Genomic DNA, 19,066 nt, shown 5'->3' with positions numbered 1-19,066 from the left:
CGTCTGTGTCAACCAAAACAGTGCGAGTGTTTTCGAGCAGAAGCGTCGAGTGGCCGTTCCTTCACACTTTCTGACGTGCTGTGAGTCAGAACACGCGTGTTTTCGAACTGGAGAAAGTGTTTGGTGGTGAAAAGAATGTCGGAATCTCTGCAGTGTAGCTGTTTATAAATGGAACGGAGAAGGAAGAAATGAAACGCGGGTTGAAATTCTTTCTCTCCGTCATGGGATGTTTCCCGACAAAGATTTCTCCAGGTAAGAGACACAGATCTTTGCTACATAGATATCTACGGGTAAATAGATAACCTGTTTACATAGATTTCGCAATGCTAAATACATGAAATGGGGGTCCTTAACGTCCTCACAGGAAATTTTCCTTTTAGGGACATGATCGAGTTGGTGATACGCTAAAATACATGTATGAAAGTGTTGATAGATTTATAAATGTAGTAATTCCATTGACTCGATTTCTCAATGCAGTAAGTCTGAACAGAATTCTCAAGGAAAGAGGTGAAGAACAAGAAGTCTATGGACACAGCGATGACCGTCGAGAGGGTAGCACTAAGAAGAAGAGTGTAAACGTGAAGATAAGTGGTTGGTCAGAGTAAAGGCATTGTCTACCTGTATGGGTAACTGCATGTACACTATAAGCCCCGAGCCTTGGTCAGAGTAGAGGCATTGTCTACCTGTATGGGTAACTGCATGTACACTATAAGCCCCGAGCCTTGGTCAGAGTAGAGGCATTGTCTCCCTGTATGGGTAACTGCATATGTACACTATAAGCCCCGAGCCTTGGTCAGAGTAGAGGCATTGTCTTAGAGATTAATAAAGTTATTGTATTGTATTGTATTGTATTGTATTGTAACTGCATGTACACTATAAGCCCCGAGCCTTGGTCAGAGTAGAGGCATTGTCTACCTGTATGGGTAACTGCATGTACACTATAAGCCCCGAGCCTTGGTCAGAGTAGAGGCATTGTCTACCTGTATGGGTAACTGCATGTACACTATAAGCCCCGAGCCCTGTGGTGGGCTAGCACATAGTTGTGTGATCAAGGGTTGTGCAATGTCAGTCTACCCTGGACTGGGTGGCCGAGTGGTAACGCACTTGCGCTTGGAAGCGAGAGGTTGCGAGTTCGACCCTGGGTCAGGGCGTTAGCAATTTTCTCCCCCCTTTCCTAACCTAGGTGGTGGGTTCAAGTGCTAGTCTTTCGGATGAGACGGAAAACCGAGGTCCCTTCGTGTACACTACATTGGGGTGTGCACATTAAAGATCCCAAGATTGACAAAAGGGTCTTTCCTGGCAAAATTGTATAGGCATAGATAAAAATGTCCACCAAAATACCCGTGTGACTTGGAATAATAGGCCGTGAAAAGTAGGATATGCGTCGAAATGGCTGCGATCTGCTGGCCGATGTGAATGCGTGATGTATTGTGTAAAAAAGTCCATCTCACACGGCATAAATAAATCCCTGCGCCTTGAATATGTGCGGGATATAAATTGCATAAAATAAAAATTAAAAAAATTAAAAAATAAATCCCTGCGCTTAGAACTGTACCCACGGAATACGCGCAATATTTAGCCTCATATTGATTGATTAATTGATTGATTGATTGATACCCTAATTGTTAGGGATAGGATTTAGGGGGTTGGGGGATCTGCGTGTGGGGGAAGGCTGGGGGTGTCACTCGGATGATTCCTGTTCTTCAACCGCCCACCTATAATCCCACTAACTGACCTCCCTAGAAAAAGAGGATAGGCTAGGAATAGGATCAAATTAATAATTCCTATTGTTGGTCAGTGTTGCTAGAAGGGTATATAGCTGGATGATGGATCAATATAGTTGTTGTGTGTTTAACATTGACTGTGGACAAATGGTGTGGAATGTTTGTCTCCCTAGATCTGTACAGCTGAAGTTGAAAAGGTCTGGACGGGTACAATGGAACTTCCCTTTTAAGAACCCCCAATTCAATACTTTTTAAAACCTTGTTTATTCTGATTTTTTGTTTATAACCTTTGTACATTGTCTTCAAAAAACAGTTAAAAACTCATCTCTTCAGTCTTCACTGCAACTAGGAAAGCAATTCTTCCCCTTTACATTGTGTAGCATTGTAAATAGCCTGGCATATTTTAAGAGGTTTTCATTTTGGTATTTTGCTCTAATGAGCGTTTGTATGTGCCTGCAAGTGCCTGTGTGTGCGTGGGTGTGTGTGGGTGTGTGTGCGTGTGGGAAAGTGTCCCATCATTATGTGTAGCGAACATATGAGACTGTAGTTGATAACGATGGATTCATTTGAATTGTGTATTGTGTACGTGATTGTGTTTCCATTTATTTAAAGTTTATTTGTTTTTAATGTGTATTGTTGCTGTTATTAAGATGATTATATTTAAGATTGTAAGGCGCTTAGAACTATTTTAGGATTTGCGCCCTATAAATACCCTTATTATTATTATTATTATTATTATTATTATTATTATTATTATTAAATAAACCCCCATTTTAACACAGCCTCCGTTTTAAGAGCAGATTTTATCAGATTTGAGTGGGTCTTCAAAGATTGGGTTAACATTGACACTGGTCGAGAGTTGAGGAATGTCCATTGTTGGTCAGTGTGGCTAAAAGGGTCTGGGTGGTATACAGGGGAACCCCCTTTTAAGACCTCCAATAATCTGAGAAAATCAGGTCTTAAAAAGGAGGGAGTCTTAAATTGGGGGGTCTTAAAAGGGGGGTTCCACTGTATGTAACACCACACTGGTCAAGTATTGCGACATGTTCATTGAACCTTATCGTCACTCGTTGTTACAGTGATTCCAGCTAGAAGGGTTTACCCTGCTGATTGTTTGTGCGTGCCTGCGCGCGTTTTTTTTAAATTGTTTTCGTTTATGAATGTGTTATACTTTTTGTTTGTGTGTGTGTGTGTGCCCCCGACATCATCCAACCACTTCTCTCCCCTGTCATTTATTTCCGTTCCTAGAGTTCCTTCCCTTTTTTGCGTGTTTCCCCTCCATTTTCTTTTTAAACCTTGTTCGGTCTGTGTTGCGTCTGCTTTTTGTTGCCTTTTTGTGTTGTTTCTTTTCCCTGATGAAGCTTTCTTAAGCGAAAATTTGTATCGTCTTGAGGTGTTCTTGTATCGGTGAGTACAGAAATCCTTTGTTTTTTTTAAACTTTTTTCTATTTTTCTGTATCTGTTTTTCCTTAGTTCCTTATAATAAATTTCCTAAAAAAATTAATTTGGGGTGATCCTTTTGGCAGGTTATGACAAAATACACAAGGAGAAGGAAGACGAGGCAAACCACAAAGACAAGAAAGTGCTGCGAGGAGATGTAACACAGCGGTATGAAGCGCGGAAAATACGGGAAGAAAAACTTCGACAGCGACAGATCAGAATTACATCAGCAGCAGAGGTAAGTTTTTCTTTGTTTTGTCAGCTTGAGAGTTATTATTTTTTTAATTTACGTTGAACATTGGCTTGTGGGCATTAATTTACTGACGAACGTTTGACTGATTTTGACTCTGTTGTGTTGTTGTTGCGATATATATCCGTGGTATGGCTGTTGCTGATGTCTTCGGTTCTTCTTTGAAAATTTGTATTACAATTCATATTTACAACATTATAATATTACCATTGATCGAAACATGCTTTTGTATGACACACCCTTGAATTTGATAATGCCCGGTATGCATTTTAAAGAATTAGGTTTCTAGAGTTTGTGTCTGTCTGTGTGAGTGTGTCTGTCTGTGTGTGAGAGAGAGAGAGACAGACAGACAGACAGACAGAGAGAGAGAGTAGGTGTCTACTTGTGTCTGCCTGTGCTTGTGTCATTTTAAAATGATGTGGGTGATTCTGTTGATGTTATGTGATCCTTACGTGCATAGTACACATAGTTTGTTTGTTTTGTTTGTTTGTTCATGGGCTGAAACTCCCACAGCTTGTACGTGTATGACCGCTTTTACCCCGCCATTTAGGCCGCCATACGCCGCTTTCGGAGGAAGCATGCTGGGTATTTTCGTGTTTCTATAACCCACCGAACTCTGACATGGATTACAGGATCTTTTTCGTGCGCACTTGGTCTTGTGCTTGCGTGTACACACGGGGGTGTTCGGACACCGAGGGAAGTCTGCACACAAAGTTGACTCTGAGAAATAATTCTCTCGCCCAACGTGGGGATCGAACCCACGCTGATAGCGACCAACTGGATACAAATCCAGCGCGCTATCGACTGAGCTACATCCCCGCCCCAGTACACATAGTAAAATCGTTCAAAAAGGACATAAAGCACTTTGAATAATAAAGGTAAAATGACGTAGGTCAAATTTGACATTTATACACACATTCTCCGATTTGAAAACTCTCTTTTAAGTCCTAATTTTCACAGATCTTTGCAGGTCTTGAAAGAGAGGTTCCACTGTATTCGTATTAAAGCAATCAAGGTATGCGGTGTATAGTTAATAACCTGTTGTCCTTCATTCATGGTCCACTGGCCATGGTCACCACTATTCAGCCTTGGTCAGTGGGGAGCAAGGTTTACCAGCAGTAGGTTATATTTGTCAATAAACGTTAGGAAGACTTCTGTATGGCTCTCTACGCGGTGCCGGTGGGTGGCACTTAATATCACAACGAAGAGGTTCTGCAGTAAAAACACCCTCATGAGACTCCCTAGTTTAAGACTTATCTTAAGACTTAGTTGGGTGGTTTTTGTTGTTTTGGTTGTATGTTTCTTTCCTATTGTTGTTCATTTAAACAACAACATGTTTCATCAGCTCTTAAAAGGTATAGCTACCGGCACGGTTGGCCTAGTGGTAAGGCATCCGCCCCGTGATCGGGAGGTCGTGGGTTCGAACCCCGGCCGGGTCATACCTAAGACTTTAAAATTGGCAATCTCGTGGCTGCTCCGCCTGGCGTCAGGCATTATGGGGTTAGTGCTGGGACTGGTTGGTCCGGTGTCAGAATAATGTGACTGGGTGAGACTTCTGTCTTGTGTGTGGCGCACGTTATATGTCAAAGCAGCACCGCCCTGATATGGCCCTTCGTGGTCGGCTGGGCGTTAAGCAAACAAACAAACAAACTTAAAAGGTATAATTCCGTTTTAAGGCTCCCACCCTTCGAAAACCTGATTTGTTTCCGATTTTTCACAATCTTTAAAGGGGAGAAGGAGGGGGTTCCAGCTGTATTGGCTTTAAAGCGATCAATATGTGCGTGTTACAGTGTGTATGTGGGGGGAGTTAGTGTGTGTGTGTGTGTGTGTGTTTGTGTGCATGATTATGTGTGTAATAGCTATTGTACATCGCCGTGAGCTCTCTCGAGACTACAGGGGCGATTCATAAGTGTTCAATATCATTAATGTATTATAAGGTCAAGCAGTATATATAGTTAATAGTAGATACTAAATGTCATTCATGCATGGATCAATAGGCACAGATCTAGAGGGTCCATACAAAGGCCAGGGTCACTGCTATTCCGACGTGGTCAATGGTTAGAGGGGCTTAGCAGTTGTGTGCCAAGTTTCGTCAATAGACCGCTGCGTCTGAAAGGAAAACGCTCATAGCGCTAATATCCTACAATATTGCTATTTCATATGTTACGTGGATTTCCATTGGTCAATTGGGCAAAAGTGATATCGACGACATTTCCGTCGATATCAGTTTTGATATCGACGACCTCTTTATTGCTTCCCCACTTCAAAAACAAAAACACCTAAATTTAAAAACAAACAAATATATATGAAAATGTAATTATCCCAGAATTTAGTTGAGCAAGTGACTATAAAGACTTTTTGAAAGGAAAGACATCTTGTTTAAACCAATCAAGAAACACAACAAGCTAGGCTTATAAACGTGCTCTTACAAAAAAAGACCAGTATAAGATATGAGTCTACACATTTTATTTTCGTTCGTCAGACAGCCGCGTGTTCCTACAACAATATCCTTCACAACAAGAAACATTCCAAGGCAAGGTTCCCCATTACAACAAACATTCCACTTCGACGAGAAACTCAACAGACTTAAAGTCCCAGTGCTGCAGCTGCTCGTTTACACTATTGGTTTAAACAAGATTTTATTCCAAAAACAGAGGGGTGGCATAATTATATAGTACAACCGAAACAATTGGGACCACACAAAAAGCTAAGCTTTTACTAAGCTAGTGTGGTTGGTTTAAACAATGTTTATTCATATTTTACATGTTCAAGAAAAGTACATCGACATAAGGTGAAATACAGGGTAGCATGTATATACGATATAAACATTTGTGGCCACACAACAAGCTAAGCTTATATTAGGTGTGGTTATAAATAATTATGTACATCTAGATAGGAATTGTTATTTCACGTTATGTCAAGGTCATAGAATCACTTATACCCTTATGAGAACGCAAGACAGACAAGATACAATTTTTACACACACACACACACAAAAAAGGAAAAAAATGCAGCAAAATAATTTGAGGATGTGACAGAGGACGGGAAGGACTGCAATATCGGGGAGATCCCGGGGGAGGAGGGTGGGGGGGGGGGGGGTCAGAGAGACGATGAGACACTTTCACAGACTTGCTAGATCAATGCTTCTGCAGCAGCAAAAATTTCATTTACATTGTCGTACAAACTAATTAAGCTGAGGTTAGTCATGTGAATACACAGAAAAACCTTTAATAAAAAGATTCACTCAAAACTTGACCTTCAGTAAAAACGTAAAATGTTTCTTGATTAATGTTGATTGTATGCGGCAGTGTTATTTGTCATTCTTTAAATATAATTGTTTAAAGCAAACGTTTAGACGTCCTGGAAGTCGGGCAGTAAAAGCATTGGGCCATGACTATGGTATGGTCTGCTGGGTTCTCACATTACGGGTGTGTGCCTCCCTGTGTCGGTGAAGGGATTAAGTACGTAGGCTGATATCGTAAAGTGCATGTGTGTATGATTGTGTTGTGCAATTTTAAGGAAAGTACTTAGAGGGAGGGAGAGAGAGAGAGAGAGAGAGAGAGAGAGAGAGAGAGAGAGAGAGAGAGAGAGAGAGAGAGGAGAGAGAGAGAGGGGAGAGAGAGAGAGAGAGAGAGAGAGAGAGAGAGAGAGAGAGAGAGAGAGAGAGAGAGGAGAGAGAGAGAGAGAGAGAGAGAGAGACGAAGGGGCGCACACACACACACACACACACACACACACACACACACACACGTACACACACACACACACACACACATCTTTCTATTTAGCTTGAATCACATTAACAGCCATTTACTACTTTCTCTTCTACCTTCTGTTCTTCCCCCCATCCCCCCTTTCACCCAACCATTCTCTTCTTCTTCTTTGGAGGTTCACACATACGTATTTTGATTTGCCGGTAACCGAAGCTACCATAAACAAACACACCTTTCCTTGATTCGACATGCCAATACGACAGTGAAACCTAATAGCGCCTTGGACATCTAACACCCCCGACGTGGGAACCGTTTACTGCTGTTTGTTTTTAGATACGGCGAATGGGGGGATCAGTGTAACACTTGGCTGATGGATCGAATCCGTGCACGCCGAATCAGGACCTCATTACGTTTGATATGTCATCGTTGTGTGTGTGTGTGTGTGTGTGTGTGTGTGTGTGTGTGTGTGTGTGTGTGTGTGTGTGTGTGTCTGTCTGTCTGTGTCTGTCTGTCTGTTGGTGTCTGTCTGTCTGTCTGTGGTCTGACATTTCTACCGTACACAGACATACCTTTTCTTCTTTCGTCATGCCAACAGAGAAACCTTATAGCGTGTTGGACATCGAACATTCCCGACGTAGGAACCGTTTACTGATGTTTGCCGGTTTTATAGATACGGCCAACCGGGTGATCGGTGGAGGACTTGAGGGACGGATCGAATCTGTGAACGACGAATAAGGACCTGATTTCGTTTTTTTGTAGTTGCCGGAGTTTGTGTGTGTGTGTATGTGTGTGTGTGTGTGTGTGTGTGTGTGTGTGTGTGTGTGTGTGTGTGTGTGCTTGTGTTCTGACATTTCTGTCCGCTAGTCCGTCCGCGTGCGAGTGTAGTTGACAGACTCCTACTGAATTTTGCATACGAAACTTAAATGCTTGAGACTAGTTTATGTCCGATGTATTTGCGACCTGTTGTTTGTTTGATGCGCCTCAGTTTAGTGACAAGTTCGTTGTACGCGGCTTTTATTAGAACTTTGTTACGCGTTCATGTCGACTTTGATGCGCCCACCCGGCTGAGGCGAGCGTGACAACATTTATGAGGGTGCAAAAGCCAACGGGAGTTTATGGTCATTCAAGAGGGTGGTACGGGGAACTCGTCTGTTGTGAGGAGATCGGGGGGAGGGGGGGGGGGGGGAGAAGTGTCGGGATTGTATACATTGTTCACGAAGGTCAGTGGAACACTGATCACCTTTACAATTACTGAAGCTGTTACCTAAATTCCTCGTGGGTACGACGGGTGCGCGGCATATATATATGGTTTGAGCTGACTGACTGACATGACTATTAGGGTTGTATGTCCTCTTATATCACTGACGCGATAGTCGGACAGAGTTGCGCCCCTGGAACGGCAGGTAGTTCCGGTTTGTGTTTGCAAAATGGAACCGCATGACAATCCGCCCTTCAACTTCTTTACCCACGTAGTTTGAACAGCAGACACAGTAACGTACGTTTCCCTCCACCACTTATCTTCTCTCGTTCAGTCATTTTGTACGTAAACAAAACAACCGGAACTACCCGCCGACAGCGCTGCGGACTATGGCAGGGACGGACAACTCTTACCACTTTCGTTTTGAGACAATGCTATACCTGTTGGCCTATATCGGGACAGGTATAGGTGATAAAGCGTGATATATTGTGTAAAAAAAATCCATCTCACACGGCATTAATAGGTAACATGCGCCTTGAGTCGCCTTGTGTGGTGAGATATGTGCGCGATATAAATTCTCGTAAATAAATAAAATTATAAAAATACGCTGAGGATATGGTGTACGTGATACTTTGACTCGAACAAGCCCGATGTGGCTGTCTTCTTCGACAAGCCATCATTATGTTTGTCTCGTCAAAGTATCGAGATACGATCATGATAATCAGAGACGAGAGATGATGCATGCGTGTCTTGTCTTTATGTTTTCCAAACTGGCCCTGAGACTTTCATTGTGAACTTGGGACTTTTTTTTGTGCGCATGTGTGCGCACGGGGATGTCCAGACACCAAAGAGAGTCTGCACAAAGTTGACTCCGATAAATAAATCTCTCGCCGAACCGGTTACAGTACAAAGCCAGCGCTAACCAACTGAGCTATGTCCCTGGCCCCTTTTGAGCTGATTGGTATGAAGAGGAGGAAGAGGTAGCGGAGGAGGGGGAGGGGGGGGGTGTGGGGAGGGGCGGCAGAAAACAAACGTGTGTTACATAATTTAACTTTCCAAGGCAAGACTGATCTGACTTGCTGTGTTCAGTGCATTTAATGGCGTAGGACGTTTACATGAAGTGACACGGGATTGAATGTTTTAGTTTGGGTACGAAAATAGGTGCAATTTCTATTTCGAGCCTAAGTTGTTTAGGCCAACAACAACAAATAGTCTGTTTACGGTATCCCGACCGACCCTATTTTTTCGCGCGACCCTAGACTTTTTTTTTTTTTTGGGGGGGGGGGGGGGGGGGGGCATTTGGGGAAAAAAATAGAAAGTCTTTGTTTTTTGGCAAAATAACTTAAAAATATGGTTTTTTGAAAAAAAAGTCCCGACCTACCGACCCTATTTTTTTGGTCTATGTTACCGTAAACAGACCTTTTTTTTTTGGCCTTACATCCGATATCTTCACACTTGGACATACACCAAAAACCAACAGCCTGGCTGTTTCCTGAAGTATACAGCGGGATTTACTTATCTTTTTTTTTTTTTTTTTTTGACATGACACCGGAAATAATGCTAGAGTTTGGGTTCAAAAGTTATCGCAATAATTGTATTGCTAAGTTTATTTTCAATCAGAAAATCTGAATTCCGTAGCTGGTCTCTCAGGAACTGTGTCATTTAGAAAAAAAAGACTTCTTCACCCATAATTCCTTCTTGATTTGGAAAATGTGGTGGTTTCTTTGCTGTGATGACTCCCTGTGAGACGGTTTATTATGTAAAATGAATCAAAAATCAATCCTTATTCGCTTGCGTCTTCCCTGCTTGCGGCTGAACATTGTGTCAAGATAAGTTTTTTCTAAGGCCCCCCCCAAAAAATAGTCTGTTTACGGTAACCCGACCGACCCTATTTTTTTTCGCGCGACCCTAGACTTTTTTTGGCATTTGGGAAAAAAAATAACGTAAAAATATGGTTTTTTGGAGAAAAAAAAAAATCCCGACCTACCGACCCTATTTTTTTGGCCTATGTTACCGTAAACAGACCTCTTTTTTTTGTTGCCTAATTAGTGTTTGTCTGTGTGCTTACAAGACCGCTGGGTCGATATATCTGTGAACGTTTTGTTTTGTTTTGTCAATGATTAAACGTTCAAACAACATAGTGTTTTTACCTTTGTTGGTTGTTTTTGTATTCTGAATTTTGGAACGTTGGCAGTCTATTTGTTTGTGGCTATATATAGGGAAGCAACAGGTTCCGTCAGTGTCAACAGAGATATTGAGGGGTGTTGAAAGCTTGTCATATGATCGGCTTGTGGGTGCATTGGGTACACAGGAAACCGCTGGCTGTTAAGGACCACGGGATAAGTAAAAGTGTTTTCGTGACTAGTACCATGTTCAGCAGATCAAACAAGAAACTGGGCCACCACATTCGCTCAGACAGCAAACAATGACACTATATAGTTCGCGAAGTAGGTGTAACGAGGACACAGAAACGCACTGCTGGCTGGCGATAGAACAACGGAGTTTTTGTGAATGTTACTGGGTTAAAGGCACACTAAAAAGTTGGTTTAAAAAAAACCTTTATTCAATTTTTATCATGACAAGAAACAATGCATGGATTTTAACATTACTAACTCAAGCATAATATTCTTATTTTAAGCAATCATAGTAAGTACAAAACAAAGGTTAACACGATGGCGGGCTAAATACACGAACTCCTTTCCGGAAACGATAACAACAGAAAACCCTGGTACACAGACAAACAGAAACGGGAAGGGGGTGGTAATACAGAAGGGGGGAAAAGGGTACGAGAGAACAGACATAGGAATAAGGGAAAAAGAAGAAGACATGATGAAGAAGACTTGGAGCGCCAATATTTGAGGAGAGTGGATCTCATTTCAATAATAATAAATGCACATAAGACACACACGCAAAGTTAATGCGTTTTGTGATCGGGGAAAATGTCACTAAATTGCACATAAATCGATGCATAGTTCATTAGTAAAAACAATTCTGCTGACTATCTCAGATCTTTCCCGACTTTTACACGGAATAAAACCATCCATGCACCTGTACACACGCCAAACCTCAACACCCTGACTGCTTGCTGTGGTGAGCTAGAATTTGTTTATGAACGTCTTAATTCACTCGTGGCTTTTGCAAAACTAGGGACGGACACGGGCCAACTTCAAGTGCAGACCCAGAGACGGTATCCATCTCCCAACCCCGTGTCACCACAGTGGCACGTAAAAGACCTCGGCCATTCTGCCATAAGTGCAGTGGCTGATACCACCTAAACACGCCTACACTTGTGTATCTCATCTAAATTCGGGTTAAAACCCGGGAACATGTCCCTAATGGCTTTGCCGTGAGGGCGTAAAACTTGAATTTCTCTCATTGCAAAACTAATTTGTACAACATTTCCCATTGCGCACAGTGAGCACCCAGGCTGTTAATGTTTGGTATGTGACCAAGTGGAGGGATGGCCTTAGTTCATGTAAAAGTCTCACCAGATCTGAGAGGGTGAGAACCCCCCGCGGGTTAGGGGGAAGAATTTACCCGATGCTCCCCAGCATGTCGTAAGAGGCGACTAACGGATTCTGTTTCTCCTTTTACCCTTGTTAAGTGTTTATTGTATAGAATATAGTCAATTTTTATATTTAGTCAAGTTTTGACTAAATATTTTAACATCGAGGGGGAATCGAAACGAGGGTCGTGGTGTATGTGCGTGTGTCTGTGTGTGTGTGTGTCTGTGTGTGTGTCTGTGTGTGTGTGTGTGTGTGTAGAGCGATTCAGACTAAACTACTGGACCGATCTTTATGAAATTTGACATGAGAGTTCCTGGGTATGAAATCCCCGAACGTTTTTTTCATTTTTTTGATAAATGTCTTTGATGACGTCATATCCGGCTTTTCGTGAAAGTTGAGGCGGCACTGTCACGCCCTCATTTTGCAACCAAATTGGTTGAAATTTTGGACAAGTAATCTTCGACGAAGCCCGGGGTTCGGTATTGCATTTCAGCTTGGTGGCTTAAAAATTAATTAATGACTTTGGTCATTAAAAATCTGAAAATTGTAAAAAAAGATAAAAATTTATAAAACGATCCAAATTTACGTTTATCTTATTCTCCATCATTTGCTGATTCCAAAAACATATAAATATGTTATATTCGGATTAAAAACAAGCTCTGAAAATTAAATATATAAAAATTATTATCAAAATTAAATTGTCCAAATCAATTTAAAAACACTTTCATCTTATTCCTTGTCGGTTCCTGATTCCAAAAACATATAGATATGATATGTTTGGATTAAAAACACGCTCAGAAAGTTAAAACAAAGAGAGGTACAGAAAAGCGTGCTATCCTTCTTAGCGCAACTACTACCCCGCTCTTCTTGTCAATTTCACTGCCTTTGCCATGAGCGGTGGCCTGACGATGCTACGAGTAAAATGGCATTGCGTTTCATTCTGTGAGTTCGACAGCTACTTGACTAAATATTGTATTTTCGCCTTACGCGACTTGTTGTACAGATTTTAGTCAAGCAGTATGTAAGAAATGTTAAGTCCTTTGTCCTGGAAACTTGCATTCTCCCAGTAAGGTCATATATTGTACTACGTTGCAAGCCCCTGGAGCACATTTTTGATTAGTGCTTTTGTGAACAAGAAACAATTGACAAGTGGCTCTATCCCATCTCCCCCAAATAAAGAAAGAAAGACTCTTGCCAAAACTCAGCAGTGTCTTGTTAAGAAACGAATCTCCACTCTGCGGTAAAAACAGTCAGATTGTTGAGTGTAGGTATATGTTTAAATGGAGGAATGGCCTTATCCCATGTAAAACGCTTAGTCAGGTCTGAGATGGTGAGTCAAATACAGTCATTTACACTGGAAGGACATTGCCTTTGAACTCGTTCAATGTTAACGCACTATAGGGACAACGGATATCACTGGCAATAGATAAGTAAAACTAAAAGTGTTTTCGTGACAAGTAGTAGTACTATGTTTAAGCTGATTAAAATAACAAGCTGTGCCACCCCATTCGGTCAGACATGTACACAATTACACTGTATATAGTTTCAGGTAGGTGTAATTGGGGACCCAGCAAACCGCTGGTTGTGATAGAACAAATTAGGTGAAGTACAAGTATTTTCGTGACTATCACTGTGTTAGGCAGATTAGAATCGACTGAAAGGCTCGTTGATAGAGAGTGGTATATAGCGCGCACTGGTTGTGGTGTGTTTTTCATTTGTTGGGATTCGATTTAGTGGTTGATTTCAATAGCTTGGAAGTTATACTGTTGATAATCTTGGGAAATGTAAAATCAAGGGGAACAGAGATTGCATGTATGTGGGTACGGCGCGCGCGTGTGTGTGTGTGTGTGTGTCTGTGTCTGTGTGTGCGTGGGGTGTGTGTGTAGGGGGTGGGTGTCAGTGTGTTGAGGTGAACCATTGAAGCACAACTGCAGAAAGGTCATTAGATGTATACGTAAGATAATCTTTTCCTTTTAGTTCGTGTCCTGATTGTTTGATAGTTATTGCTTTCTGACGTATGATTTGGATAACATGTAAAAAACGAAGAGAAATACAGAAACCCCCTACCCCCGTCCCCTGAACCCGTGCCTGTGGTGAAAAATAACTGACGCCTTTCCCCTCTCACCCCCTTGACGAAACCCTGATGTTTTATTGCGTCAGTTATATATCCCCCGGAATTAACTTCCGAAACAGCCGGCATTGTTATAACGTAGGCTATGTGGCGAAAAGTGAACGACGCATTGTGACTGTGGTAAAACTGGCCTTGTCGCGCTGTTTTATGGCTGATCTGAAGTGCGGTCTGAATGTTAGGGGTTTAATTGTGCGGGTAATGCAAAAGGCATGATTCGTGACTTTCTGTGTGTCTGTGTTTCTGTCAGTCTGTGTGTCTGTCTCTCTGTTTTATCTCTCCCTCCTTCGCTCGGCTTCTTTCTAGCTTTCTCTGTCCCCCCTCTCTCTCTCTCTCTCTCTCTCTCTCTCTCTCTCTCTCTCTCTCTCTCTCTCTCTCTCTCTCTCTCTCTCTCTCTCTCTTGACTAAAAAAATAGCACAGGGACTGTGGTTGGTGGAGGTGTGGTATCTTGTCTTGGGATATCATCTATGGCAGGCACATCTGGATATAACGTGACAAACATGCTGGGTGCTGCTGATGATAATGATAATGATGATGATGACGACAACGGTGATGATGATGATGATGATGATGATAACGACGATGACGACGATGATGATGATGATGATGATGATGATGATGATGATGATGATGATGATGATGATGATGATGATGATGATGGTGATGATGATGATGTGCAGGAGCTGTCGCACAAGGTGATGGAGGAACGAGAGCGGCTGTCTATCAACTCCAAGTCTCGCGCGACCTCGCGCACCACGTCACGTGCTGGGTCGCCATCTTTTCAGAGAAGTAGGTCATGAACAACACGTGTGCGCAAATCTGAAATTTAGATTTTGTTTTATTTGTTTTGATTTTAGATGTTGTAATATTATTCTGTATTTCTTTTCTTCTTTCTTTTCATTTCGTCATCTGTTCCTTTGTTTGTCTGTTTGTTTGTTTGTTTGTTTGTTTGCTTAACGCCCAGCCGACCACGAAGGGCCATATCAGGGCGGTGCTGCTTTGACATATAACGTGCGCCACACACAAGACAGAAGTCGTAGCACAGGCTTCATGTCTCACCCAGTCACATTATTCTGACACCGGACCAACCAGTCCTAGCACAAACCCCATAATGCCAGACGCCAGGCGGAGCAGCCACTAGATTGCCAATTTTAAAGTCTTAGGTATGACCCGGCCGGGGTTCGAACCCACGACCTCCCGATCACGGGGCGGACGCCTTACCACTAGGCCAACCGTGCCGGTTTGTCTGTTTGTAGTTCGTTCATTCGTGCAGTTGTTGCTTCGCGTTTAATTTAGAGATAAGAGAACTAATCCCGTTTAGAGCTGCTGGTAACTCCGAACTGTGGGTGGCCACTTTTAGTTGGGAAGTTTTGAAGTGTCATTGATTCAACACTCGTGTGTGAGCGTACAAAGCAGAACAAAACAATCGAGACGATGAATTAGCAATGAAAGCGTCAGTGCGCTCTAAATCCCCGATGGCTTTGTGGATAAGGTCCGAAATCCACAATCTTCATGCAATATAGATGTGTGCCTAGCAAATGCGTTCCCAAGACGCCTTGTGTCGCCAAAAGCAAAAAAGAAATCGATTGAAAAAAAGAAGTGTACATGTGCAAATGCACGGTATTTGGGACACAGTAAAAATTCTCCAAGCCTGCTTTATTGTTTAGCTGTTGAGGGCTCTTTTCCTCAAGGGATAGTAAACGTATTGCACAGTCCTGTGCAGTGGTATCTGCATGAACAGTTCAGTAACAAACAAAAAACATTACATGCGTTTATTTACAATTTTTCTTAAAGTGTTACTATTTCAATGCCGTACTGTGAGGTTCCAGTATCGGAGATGTCCACGTATATGTGTACATAAATAATCATCGAATGAATAAACGAATCAACGTCTTAATGTAAGAAGGAATAAATAAATACAAATTAAATGCATAACTAAATGAATAAATGCTTAACGCCCAGCCGACCACGAAGGGCCATATCAGGGCGGTGCTGTTTTGACATATATAACGTGCGCCACACACAAGACAGAAGTCGCAGCACAGGCTTCATATCTCACCCAGTCACATTATTCTGACACCGGACCAACCAGTCCCAGCACTAACCCCATAATGCCAGACGCCAAGCGGAGCAGCCACTAGATTGCCAATTTTAAAGTCTTAGGTATGACCCGGCCGGGGTTGGAACCCGATCACGGGGCGGACGCCTTACCACTAGGCCAACCGTGCCGGTAAATTAATACATAAATTAATAACAATTAATACACTCAAACGTACATTGCGAATAAGTTCCCATGACGTTTGTTTTGTCGCGAAAAGCAAAACATGACTAAACTGAAATTGAAATAGAATGAAAACATGAATCAATCAAAAAATCGATTTCAAATTAACACTTCGTCAGAGCAAGCTGTCTCCCCGCTTGCTGAGTTCTCGTTGACTTTAACCTGACTCCGTGCAATTATAACACTTGACGTTTGCGCTGGTTGGATCTTTGTGTTCGATACTGCGAGTACTTCGCAAAGCGTGCCCTACTGATTGCGACCTTTTCCCATTGGTGGTTGTTTTGCAACTCTTCGTTGCTAACAATTTGTGAAAAGCTACCGTGGTTGGTGCTGTATGGTTGCAACATGCGTCCTCATGTGCTAGTCTCTCTCTGTTTATCTTCTCTCTCTCTCTGTCCCAACTCTCTCTGTCCCAACTCTCTCTGTCCCAACTCTCTCTTTTTCTCTCTCTCTCTCTCTCTCTCTCTCTCTCTCTCTCTCTCTCTCTCTCTCTCTCTCTCTCTCTCTCTCTCTCTCTCTCTCTCTCTCGTTTATTTTGCTTATGCCACAACCTTCGTAAAATAAATTTGATTTGATTTGATCTCTCTCTCTCTCTCTCTCTCTCTCTCTCTCTCTCTCTCTCTCTCTCTCTCTCTCTCTCTCTCTCTCTCTCTCTCTCTCTCTCTCTCTCTCTCTCTCTCTCTCGTTGTTGTTGATGCAGTTGTTCTCTTGGTGTTTTTTTTAGTTGCTGTGTTCTTTTGGTTTTGTTTTCAAATTAGCTTAACAAGATATAAAAGTCCTTGCCTCAACCTCCACTGTTTTCCACTTTGATAATTCTGAATGTCTGTGCTCCGCCAGAACAAGTGACTTTCAACACTGTCCCCTGTGCCACCAACCCTCGCTTAGAGATGTCGCAGGTTGCCGAGGTAACAGATGGCGCCGTCGAATCATCTGCTTCCGCACAATCACGTGACCAAAACAGAACTTTGACCAATGGCATTGCCGTGTCTGTGACATAAAAAAAACCCACCTTGCTATGGTCTGGTTTCGAACTGTGATATTTCCATGAATTATTGATTGCCCTGGGCTCATCAAGACACAGTCCTTTCCATGTAAACGATTTGACTCATAATCTCAGATCTGACCAGGTGTTTACATTGGATCAGATCTGAACAGACTCTTACATTGAATCAGGTCATTTGTCAACTTTGAGACAAACAAAAAACCAACAACCTATTTAGAAAAAAAATGTCAACAGACAGACACACACACACACACATATACACACACACACACACACACACACACACACACGCGCGCGCGCACACACACACGCACACACTCGATGGATCTGTTTCAAATTTGGTGGCCATATTCAGGTACACCCCGGACACAACCTGCTCGATGAGATATTTCAACACGTGCTCTCAGCGCGCAGCGCTGAACTGATTTTGGTTTTTCTCTGGATCCATTCCCAGTAACTCTTCCTTATCTTCTCCAGTGTTTTCAGCGTTTATCTCCCTTCCTTCGTGTGGCGTCAATCCATATTCCCGTTTCTATTTTTCGAAAGTCACTGTCCACAACGCTCAATCCATATTCCCGTTATACTATTTTTACTCTTCTGCAGTGTTTTGCGCGTTTATATCCCTTCCTTCGTGCGGTGCGCCGGCAAAGCCGGCGTACACCCGGCAAAGCTGGGTCCCCGGCGCAGCCGGGTATTTGGCTCGACTTCTTCCCGGCGAAGCCGTACCCGGCGAAGCGGGTATTCATCTAGTATATATATATGTATACTCCATGTGCAGTAGAGCCACTGAGAGTTAGGCGGAACCAAGCTCCTGGAACCTGAGAGAATAGCACGCCTTGAGATGAACAAGCGACTTTCATCCTAAAAATAATAAAGCTCAGTGTACACAGCAAACAGTCAGGGAGTTGATTTTCGGTATGTGTCTAGGCAGAGTGGTGGTTTAGAGAAATTCAAGTTTAAAGGTGGTCGTCTACATTTTTTGCTTTTTTTCAAAAATCTTATTGTTAGATTTCGATACAAAATTATGTCAAACTAGATGATTACCCGCTTCGCCGGGTACCGGCTTCGCCGGGAAGAAGTAGAGCCGAATACCAGGGTGATTCGCCGGCGCACGAAGGAAAGAAGATAAACGCGCAAAACACTGGAGACCTTCTAAAAATAGTAATGTGCAGTGACCTTCTAAAAATAGTAACGTAGTAACGGGAATATGGATTGACGCCACACGGAGGAAGGGAGATAATCGCGGCTGAAAACACTGGAGAAGATAAGGAAGAGTTACTGGTTGTGGATCCAGACCAAAAAAACCACAATCGGTTCAGCGCGCACAGCGCTGCGCGCTGAGAGCACGTGTTGAAATATCTCATCGATGATCGAGGTTGTGTCCGGGGTGTAGCTGAATACGGTGTCCAAATTTGAAAAAGATCCACCGAGAAATTTGGCCGTGCATCGCGAACAGACAGACAGACACTAGTCGTATATATATCTATATATATATACGACTAGTGTCTGTGTGTCTGTGTGTGTGTGTGTGTATCTGTCTGTGCGCGATGCACGGCCAAAGTTCTCGATGGATCTGCTTCAAATTTGGTGGGCATATTCAAGTAGACCCGGGACACGACACAACCTGGTCGATATTTCAACACGTGCTCTCAGCGCGCAGCGCGGAACCGATTTTGGTTCCACCTCAGCTATTTTGGTTCCACCTCAGCTTACCCGGGCCCCCATACCGACACACCATAGCCGCTACACCACATCACAACGCCAAAGTTCTCGGTGGATCTTTTTCAAATTTGGACACCGTATTCAGCTACACCCCGGACAC

General features: G+C 42.8%; 1 protein-coding gene across 1 annotated transcript; it reads left to right on the top strand.

Annotated features, from left to right (window-relative positions):
- Positions 1–18,337, top strand: LOC138948128 (uncharacterized). Its single transcript, XM_070319641.1, has 4 exons — positions 1–252; positions 3,251–3,402; positions 14,641–14,749; positions 17,079–18,337. Exons 1-4 carry the CDS (start codon positions 189–191, stop codon positions 17,237–17,239), a joined length of 486 nt encoding a protein of 161 aa, XP_070175742.1. The 5' UTR covers positions 1–188; the 3' UTR covers positions 17,240–18,337.
- The last annotated feature ends 729 nt before the right edge of the window (positions 18,338–19,066 follow it).

The sequence above is a fragment of the Littorina saxatilis genome, linkage group LG15, assembly GCF_037325665.1.
Source record: "Littorina saxatilis isolate snail1 linkage group LG15, US_GU_Lsax_2.0, whole genome shotgun sequence".
NCBI classification, from domain to species: Eukaryota; Metazoa; Mollusca; class Gastropoda; order Littorinimorpha; family Littorinidae; genus Littorina; species Littorina saxatilis.
This window is presented reverse-complemented; position numbering and strand designations above follow the sequence as displayed.